Source organism: Ostrea edulis, chromosome 9, assembly GCF_947568905.1.
Source record: "Ostrea edulis chromosome 9, xbOstEdul1.1, whole genome shotgun sequence".
NCBI lineage: Eukaryota > Metazoa > Mollusca > Bivalvia > Ostreida > Ostreidae > Ostrea > Ostrea edulis.
This window is the reverse complement of record NC_079172.1, coordinates 29,130,402-29,140,949: the sequence shown is the minus strand read 5'-3', so window position 1 is coordinate 29,140,949 and position 10,548 is coordinate 29,130,402. Positions and strand designations below refer to the sequence as shown.

At 36.0% G+C, this 10,548-nt stretch overlaps 1 protein-coding gene across 1 annotated transcript in view; it reads right to left on the bottom strand.

Moving 5' to 3' along the window:
* The window catches only part of LOC125660317 (inositol 1,4,5-trisphosphate receptor type 3-like), a 62,157-nt gene that overhangs the window by 41,040 nt on the left and 10,569 nt on the right, over window positions 1–10,548 (bottom strand). The window contains 18 exon segments of the mRNA XM_056150698.1: window positions 746–922; window positions 1,383–1,490; window positions 1,862–1,984; window positions 2,186–2,315; window positions 2,995–3,053; window positions 3,206–3,286; window positions 4,017–4,067; window positions 4,216–4,341; window positions 5,411–5,496; window positions 5,845–5,944; window positions 6,364–6,381; window positions 7,011–7,153; window positions 7,811–7,918; window positions 8,430–8,605; window positions 9,042–9,145; window positions 9,820–9,900; window positions 10,022–10,099; window positions 10,359–10,445. Coding sequence (XP_056006673.1) covers window positions 746–922; window positions 1,383–1,490; window positions 1,862–1,984; window positions 2,186–2,315; window positions 2,995–3,053; window positions 3,206–3,286; window positions 4,017–4,067; window positions 4,216–4,341; window positions 5,411–5,496; window positions 5,845–5,944; window positions 6,364–6,381; window positions 7,011–7,153; window positions 7,811–7,918; window positions 8,430–8,605; window positions 9,042–9,145; window positions 9,820–9,900; window positions 10,022–10,099; window positions 10,359–10,445 — 1,836 coding nt within the window.

Below are 10,548 nucleotides of genomic sequence, written 5' to 3'. Positions count from 1 at the left end.
ATGCAACAGCAATAAAATGTTCACAGTCTTTTGACACACAAAACAGTTTGGTTGTCACTGTTCTTGTTTTTTGTCAAGGTTATTCTAAGGTCATATTCTATTCATACCAAAGTACCTTGAAATTCTATTTGAGCAGACATCAATTGTGTATAATTTTTGCATTAAGGATTTTGTCTGTTTGCAAAGCAGAACTAATAAACACAGGCATATTCAATAAGATATACGATATACCGAATTTTCTCTGGTAATTGTATATTTTTGCACATTGATCGTTATTTATGTAATACTTCTACCACTTACGTTTTTGGAAGTTCCCATATGATAGCATTGATGTAAGAAAATACATAATGACATGAAATAAAGTACGGGTATCGCATCATACCAAAAAGATAAAATGGTTTTCTCAATTGAAAATGGTCAAAAGAAGGGTAGCAAGTTACATGTCCCCCAATAAACTTTTTCGGAAGTCGAAATGTTATGTGGTTGCATTTTATCGCAATGCCCCGTGATCTCCAAACGGCAGAGTGTATAAAATATTATTTAAAACAGGTAAATATATCAAATGATAATGTGGTGAAACTAAGCATTTGCCAAGTATCTTTAACGAGTGACGTCGGAATTATGTAAAAATAGCAATCATCCTAGAACTTTTAGGACAAACTTCGTTATGTGTAAATGATTGAAGAAACTGAAAAACTAAGATTAACAAATCATGGAAGTCTGTTTTCAACGAAGGAATTCCTACGTGACAGAGATCTCCAAACAGTTCTAACTGATGTTCCAGAAACAGGTACGATTCGCTAGAATTACTGAGGGCGAAATCGGACAGCTCTGTCCATGTTCTTCCCTGTGTGGTGGACACATAAACCACGCCGCTTTCTTTTCCAATCTTTTGCCCCAGGTCAGTGTAGTAAACACAACTCTGTTAAATGCAACAAATGATTGTTAATATTTCATACACCGTTGGTTTTTTTTTTCGTGGTTTGAGGAATTTCATGGTCGAAGTCCAGTAATTAACATCCTAAGAACGTCATTTGGAAAAAGATATATTAGACAGAAATTGAAATATAAGGATCAAATTTAACAAATACCGTTAGTTAGTTTTTAGATTTGAAGCAAACCAAGGGTGGGGGTACGGATCCTTATCAAAATTCATAGAATAATTGAACGCTTTGATACTAAAATCATACTTCACATCAAATGCTTTGTAATTAACTAGCCATGGAATAAAATTTTAGTTTAAAGAACCACATGAAATCGCCACCTCTACAGCTTTTAAAAAGTCAGACACATTTTCAGTACCCCTTGTATAAATTTTACTTTCGAAAGAAGTTGGCTTTCTGAACTTTTACATGCCAGTTAAGCAACATAGATGAACATACCTTGCCTCCTTTCATGAGCCAAACCTCGGTGATGTAGTTCTGATTGTCGGCGATAGACACCCCATCACACACACAAAGGACACCCAGCAAATCCAAGTATCTGTGGTTCTGAAAATTCAGGTTCATATGTGCATTGTGACCAGGTTATTTTTCTCAAACAATATTTGAAAAATTCCGTTAATTTCAATTTGTCATATCTCTGAGGATAGCATAAAAATATAGATGGGGTAATAGAATTTTTTCAATTTCAACGTTTATTATTATCATGGAGTAATAAAAGTTGTGTATTTCTTTTATATAGCGGACAGTGATCAATCTCATAAATTTTATATAGAAAACAAAATTAAAAGAAGGGCAAACACGGACCCCTGGACATATCAGAGGTGTCTAGGAGGAATAAACGCCCCCTGTCGACCGGTCACATCCTCCGTGAGCCCTTTATCAAAATACAGTACATGTATATTTCTAGCGCTTCTAACCTTGTCGCGTTGTAAGAGACCAACAAATTTGTCAATGTGCGCGTGAGAGATTCTGTCCACGATTTTTCTGTTGTCACGAATAAGTTCCATTACCATGTGAACAGCATTCAAACCAATTTGACCCTGAAAAAAAAATAAACAACACTTTTTAATTGACAAATGTTGCGTGATTCCAGGCTAGTATCATTCTCATATAAAATCTTTGGTAAGGTACATGTGTATGTATCAAAACTCTATATTTTTATAAAAGCAATCACATTGCATGATAATTTTGATGCTTGTTTCACAATAAATACTGCAGGATTTCATGTACAATGGTCATACCTCTCTGAGTTCAAACTGTGACAGGAAGAAGTCGATGTACTTGGCGATGTAAAGTTCGTTTTTACGACTATCACCCATTAGGTACACGTACATAACTCGATAGGCCTCCACAAACAACTTGGTCATGTGACTAGATTGGTATAAAAAAAAGAAATAATAATATCTGATTTACAGGAGGTAACTCAGTGAGCATATAAAGCTATTCTTCCATGTGACTTTATATTCACCAAACTAATTATCATATATAATAATCGCACGTACACAAGATACAGAAATGGTGCAATGTATGATTTAATTCTTCACTAGTTATATAAATCATAATAACAAATTATATATCTAAACAATCTAAAGGAGTCCGCTCATCAAATATTTTGCAATGTTTCTGTTAAAAAATGGACAAAGCTAGAAACAAACTCATATTCAATGACATGTTGTTCAAGCTCAACACCGGAATTTTAAATGAGCAAGTGAAGATCACGAACATGGGTCAATCTCATAAATACTATAAAGAATATCAAATTAAGAGAAGGTGAAGTAGAGGCCCCTGGGTTATACCAGATGTGGAATCAGGTGTCTAGATACAGTAAGCGACCCTTGTTGACAGGTCACACCCGCCGTGAGCCACAGTCTTTGATCAGGTAAACGGAGTAATCCATAGTGAAAATCAGTATGTAAAGAAGAGCCTTACAATTGGTATGAAACACATAAAACAGCATTCGACACATTGATAGCTTGTATTTGTATTTTAGTGCCTACTTTTAATTGTTTATTCATCATTTACTTTCATTGGATGCATTGTGTCCACTTACATCTGGTCAACAGTGCCCCTGAATGGAATCTGTAATAGCTTGATCAATAGCTCGACAATCTGGAAAGAAAAGGATGAAACAACTTTATCATTGTTATTTTCTGAAAGGCACTGCTCTCTTAGATGCAGTTTGTCATTCGATATCTTACTTCACATAATCTTTTATACATGCTGATATTACTTTTAGGTACAACACAAGGAGAAGAACTCACCCTAAGATTTCTCATCAATTTCTGTCTCTTCTTGATTGGATGACCATTGAGTACCATAAAAGAATTTAATTCTTGCAAAGCCTTGAAATAAAATAGCCGGTGCAAATTATCTCCTTTTCCACCCAACACAAATTGCATCCATGATCCAAGTTTGACAAAATGAGCTATCCCCCATATCGTTTTTGCAAAATAAAAACATTACCCTGAATTTTCAATTAATTTTTCAGGATAGTACATGCACAGTCCTTCAGTTCAGTAGACCTTAATGTTCCTATTAGTACGCGTATACTTATTATTGTACTCAAACATAACTTAATGTTCCAATCAGTACTAGTACATGCAAGGTGAAGGTAACGAACAGTGATCAATCTCATAACTCCTACAAGCAATACAAAATAGATACATACATACTCATAATTGTACTCATAAAACACACCTACACACCTTAGTATTCCTATTAGTACGTGTATACTTATAATTGTACTCACACGCACCCTAATGTTCCTATTAGTACATGTATACTTATAATTGTACTCACACAGACCTTAATATTCCTATAAGTACATGTGTACTTATAATTGTAGTCACACATACCTTAATGTTCCTATTAGTACTAGTACATATATACTTATACTTGTACTCATAAAACACCTACACACCCTAATGTTCATATTAGTACATGTATACTTATTATTGTACTCACACCGACCTTAATGTTCCTATCAATACATGTATACTTATGATTGTTCCCACACGATCAGACCTTAATATTCACAATAGTAAGTACACGTATACATGTAATTGTACTCACACAATCAGCGTCATGAGCCATCTTCGCATTTAATGTCATGCCTGACTTTTTCTACAAAAGGACAAGGACACTAAATTGAAACCTGCTTATATGTATACAGCTTGAGGTAACCAGTCATAATTATGATGATCTCAGAAATGTCAGTTATTTCAATATCTGTAATTATTTCTTGCTTATGTAACTGAGGAATATTACTGACATCAGCTATCAGTTTCTGGATAAACGGCACCATGCCCGCCATGTGGTTGAAGATTCCGACCAATTCCTTGTGTACTTTCTGTATCGTAAAGGCGTCATCATACTGCATTTCTTCTATTGTCTCTATCTGTATACACACAAATCAAACATCACACTGCATTTCTTCTATCTGTATACACACAAATCAATCATCACACTGCATTTCTTCTATCTGTATACACACAAATCAAACATCACACTGCATTTCTTCTATCTGTATACACACAAATCATTGATTGAGGCGAAGATAACCAACAGTGATCAACCTCACAACTCCTATAAGCAATACAAAATAGAGAGTTGGGCAAACACGGACCCCAGGATATACCAGAGTTGGGATCATGTGCCTAGGAGGAGTATGCATCCCTTGTTGACCGGTCACACCCGCCGTGAACCCTATATCTTGATCAGGTATCCGTAGTCAAAATTAGTGTGCCAAGAACGGCCTAACCATCGGTATGAAACAAGTCAGACAGAATTTGACCCAATGATAGGATGTATTACAATTTGCAATATATGTATGTGATCATATTATCTTTGGGAATTTTTAAGGGACAAAATTCGTAATTTTTAAAGAGTCAACCCAGTGGTTGAGGAGAGATTCCTCAAGTACAAAAAGACAGTGTCAGAAAATGGTTCTTGTAATCTTTTGTTAGAAAAGACCAAAAGAGTAAAGATTGATTATGAAATGTTGGGGTGAGACGAGGTCATTGGTACAAATTGTGGACTTGTTATTAACCATCTGAAGAAACAAGTGAGAATAGTGAACAGTGGTCGATCTCATATATCCTATAAAAAATACAACATTAAGAGAAGGGCAAACATGGACTCCGAAACACACCAGAGGAAGGTGGGCTCAGGTGTCAGGGAGGTGTAAGCATCCCCTGTAGACTGATTAACCTGCCGTGAGCCCTATATCTTGATCAGGCAAACGAAGTAATCCGTAGTCAACATAAGTATGTAAAGAACATGTAATATTTTATTGATCGTCCCTTTCCGAAAGCGGAAAGATGGTGATCTTAATTCTCAAATAAAGGCTACCCTAATGAATCAGCAAAAAATAGACGCTTATAGTTTGATTTCTGTATGTGTGACACTAGGGTGATTGTAGGGTCATGGGGACGGTTTTGATAGAATGAGCTTTACTGGTTCCCGACCTCTTTAAGTTCCGCTGTGCTCCACTTCAGTGACGCCATAGACTGCGTGTTGTCATCCCCACTCATTTGTTTCTTCTTGTAATTTTCTGTCAAGATCATTTTTATATTAGAGGGGAAAAATATCAATAAGATCATTTGCCAGAATATTTGACGTAAAATGATGTGATAAGTTATACATGTTGATATGACTGTGATAAATGTGTGTGTTATAGGCTTATTCCAGGCTCTATATGAGTTCTATGAAAAAATCATTTTATAAAACAGTTTCTACATCTCGTATAATCATTTCCATGGACGTTTTGAAAAATCCCGTGAACAAAAAGATAAAATGAGGGTGAGGTAGCATTTTGTTTTATATATGCACTTCATTTAAACATATTAATGATGATCAGCATAGATCTAAAGAAAGAAAACAGTTGCATTATGTTTCCTACCTGAACTTCCATGTAACCAGTGACCCGTGACCACGTGCTCAATTCTACAGTAGCTGTCCGGAGTGATGTCATTGCTTTCCTTTTGAACGAGGGAAAAAGACTAGTATAATCATTATACTATTATACTGTCTATACAACAAGGTACTCTTTGAAATATGTCGAAAATGTTTGTCAAAAAAAACGTGATTTCTTTTCCAAACAGTAATTTGAATGACTGTATATATGTAAAACTCTAAAGTGCGATGGTCGCTCCAAAGTGCAATGGTCACGCCAAAGTGCGATGGTCTGCGTCAAAGTGCGATGGTTTGTTAACGTTACGGACGCCAAAGTACGATGGCAACTCCAAAGTCCGATGGTGCGCAGTTCAGTAACGTTTGTGGCGTCACGTCACTGTGACGTCATTCTTAACGTCTTTCAAAATGAAACCGAATAAATGCAACACAGACGACAGCAACGGCAAGGTTTTTACACTATTGAGGATAGTGAGAACGGCAGAGTACATACACTATCAAAGTACACATGTTGTCGAACTATCTGCTTCGCCCAAACATTTTTTAATTCATGATCATTTATTACTTGTGACGTACACGTAAAAAAAAAAACCTGGGGATATGCTATAATGCAAAACATTCTAAGCGATTTCGCGTTGGAAAATTTTGTGTTTGATAACACGATAACTAGATGGTAATGAAATAAGTTGATCTTATTTTTTATGCATGAATTTTGCACTGATATTTTAGTGAAACAACACACGGTTGGTACAGTTTGTACCAAAACACTGTGTCGTTTGCAAACCAATGGATTTCGGCGTGTCAGACCATCGCACTTTGGCGCATGAGTGTGGACCATCGCACCTTGGCGTGTCACACCATCGGGGTTTGGCGCAGACCTTCGGGGTTTGGCGTTACGATCGCACTTTGGAGTCCCATCGCACTTTGGAGTCTTACATATAAACCAAAATGAACACAATATTCTCATGAAATGAACCCGCCAAAAGACGATCTGGTTCAAGTGATGATCACTTTTAAGTTTATGATATGCAATAGGTGAAGGCTCTATTTTTAGATGACCTATCTGTCGTTTATCAGCTTTTATAAAATCGGAATCTTTCTTTATTTGGAATTTCGGAAAATATCGTCTTGAGATTTATGTTGTAAAAAACGTACTCTTATTACAGGATGAAGTCTGAACACAGTTGTGGGGTCTAAATGGTCACTGGTCAAGGCTACCTGACCGTCCTTGATCGTCAGGTACTTCCTCGTGCACATGTGAACGATTTTACACTGTTGTTCCCATTTTAACACTCCTCCTACAAAAATGAAACCAAAAGATGATAAAAAATTCGATCGAAGTACTTTAAATTTACATCATTGGTTATGTACATCTTAAAAGTAAGGAAACACTCATTCGTTACACTATATTTGATCTAGCTCTGGTATTCAATCAACACGTATACATCTTTTGTGACGAACTGTATGCTAGTGCAATCATGTCTTATCCGTGTTTCTTCCCTACAAAATCTTTTATACAAAGATTACGCAATGGTTATCAACACAGCTACTAAATGTTTGAAGCAGTGAACTGTGTCCACAAAAGGGGAATTGAGATCTAATTATCATTTACACTTCTACAACATCAATAGCACCTGTTTTGATGCAATATATAGACAGATCTCCCTACAATACACTGAGATCTCTATACTTTCGTCCTGTCAAACACCTTGAGGACACCGTCCCCTCCCCCTTGTATAGACTGATCTCTTTACTATACACTGGCCTCTCTACTATACACTGAGATCTCTTTACTATACACTGGCCTCTCTACTATACACTGAGATCTCTTTACTATACACTGGCCTCTCTACTATACACTGAGATCTCTTTACTATACACTGGCCTCTCTACTATACACTGAGATCTCTATACTATACACTGAGATCTCTATACATTCGTCCTATCACACCTACCAGACACTGGTCCCTCCTGGCGCTCGATCTGCCAGTACGTGATGGCGGAAGTACTGGGTAACAAAGTCTTAGGGATGGTCTGGTCCATAGGTCTCAATCTCATGTGAACTGAATAACGAGAAACAAAGCAAGATTGAAGAAATGGGATAAAGAGTAGTATATATTTGTGACACATGGGTGGATACTGTATATCAATCACGTGTTTTCTTGTTGGAGTTTATCATTATGACAATGCCAAGAGACAATACAAGCAGTCTTTGGGGTATCATTACTGTTGACGTACTTTATTTCACGGATTTATAATTTCGCGGATCGTCATTTTTGGTCTGGTCCGTGGGTAAGAAATTCCGCCGAGATGCTAATTGCTTACAGGAAAATAGCACGCATTTTACAGAATCACGCGGATTTTACCAGGACTTAGTGGAAATAAGCACCGCGCGTAAAAAGTGTTCATAAAAACAATATACGTCTCCTCATCTTGGGTCATAGTACTTCAAATATTCCGACCAAGTATTTGCAATAAGTATTTTTGTTGGGTTTAAAATAACTAAGAAAAGTATAAGGATTCCTGTTTGTTTTATAGTTTTGTATGTTCTTGTTTCGTTTATATTTTACTCACCATCTTCTAACACTTCGTCATCAAACAGTCCCTCGGCCACTAAATACGCCTCCATTTCCTTGTGATAGAAGCGGATTAGGTCACCAAATTTGATTTTGCTACTGTCTCCTAACGCAGGTTTGTACTTCCGGTAGATTGTGAAACCGGACTGTTGAACAGACACGTTTAGTTCATGGCTGAAATGGTGTAAAATTGAATGTGTATCAGTAATTTCCAGATGTTAAATGTGTGTAACTAAATTTGAAATGAAACGATTCTAAGATAGAAAAAAAATCCTTTATTTTCGTGGAGTAAAATGTACATGAATTAGGAAAATGGACAATTGTGGCGTCTTGATTTCGTTGTGGAAGATTAATTGTGTACGTCCTTGTCCTCATGGGAGTATCCATACTAAAACAACGAATGTTACACACCCACGAAAATTAGTTATTTTAGTATTTTTGCAGTATACATTTGATAACAACCGCAAGAAAAAAATATTTTCTTTTGAAACGGAACTCTTTAGAGTATTCATCACTTGCAACAGAAGATTGCCTGTCAGCTGAGGAGAAGGTAATACCGAGATATGTATTGACGACCCCGTAAAGGTATTTCTATACTTCAATGACTTGCCTCTTGCTGTAGACTGACATGTGACCCAGCATTGGTTTGCTGACGTGAAGATAAGAGCCCGGCGATTTCACGCTCTCCAAAACGACCTGGTCATCAACTTGGACCTTTATACAGAAAGGCATTCATTACACAAGTAAAATATAATATGATAATAATAATAATAATAATATAATTATCATTGGACCTCTATACGAAAAAGCATTTATTACATGTACACATATAAAATATAATATCTAGACTTTTTATAGAAAACAAAATAATTGTAATTTTGCGCATTGTATTTTCATTATCACAAAGCGCATTTCCGTTGACAAAAGGTGCGTTGCTATACCCTGGTCTGCCCTTATGGATTGCTTCAATCTTTTCATATTTATTGGAGGCGTTGAGATGTGATTTCTTTTTTATTCAAAATAATATTATATAGAATATGTACATTCTTTTGATAACTATAAAATGTGTGTATTCTTTTAGAAAAATTAATACTGAGTGTTCTTGCTTCTGATGTCAAGATAAGATGAGAGATACCATTTTTTTTAATATCAAAGGATTCTTAAAATGTCATAGCAGACATTAGTAGTTGTATTTTACTAGTGGTTTAACACTCCCTCTGTCCTAATTTACAACACACACTTGGGATGAACATATTTCTGTCTTTATGCATAACAGAACCACTAAATAAAGACAAATTTTCCGCTGATAATTTTGGAATTTTGCAGATTGATTTTCAATGTATACTATATTCACAACCTTTGGTTCGTGTGCCCTATAGAAAACCTACCACGTCTCCCTCCGCCTTTACTTTATACCTCGGCATCAAACGAAATAACGCATGCTTAGCATTGTCGTCTTTGAGCTCCACCTGCCGAGGACACAATGCAACAGTGAGACAATTCTGTGTACAGGTCTATCTTCATTCGGAATTTTTAAAAGTGTTCAAAATAAGGGAAAGGTAACTTCAGGAAATAGAAAAGAAAACATACCGCCATGTTGTTTGATTCTGTGTCTGAGGTCTTTGTGGTACTAACGTGGATGTATTTATTAGTAAACAGGTGTCGGAGCTGAAAAATAGTGCAACTAAATACTTATAGTAGCTACTTAAATATTAATTAGTCAACTCGACAAAATCAGGAAAAAAATATATGAAAGCATTCTTTTTAGATTCCATTCATCCCGTTTGATGTTATACATGCAATATATATACTCTCCATTTTAAAACTATTTCATGGTGTGTAATATACCTGTGTAATCCGTTATATACCTGTGTAATCTGTTATTACCTGTGTAATCTGTTATTTACCTGTGTACTCTGTTATTTACCTGAATAATTTGTCCGTACAGAACCTTTTTCCCTTGCTGTCTCTTCTGCTCCAGAGTATTGTCGTCATTTTCTGCTTCAGCAGCGATCTGTTTATTCAAACGCATTTCATCAGAATGAACATTATTACGTTTAAAATTGTAATAAGTAATCGATTATTATGTCACATGGCTACGTTAATTGTAATAAGTA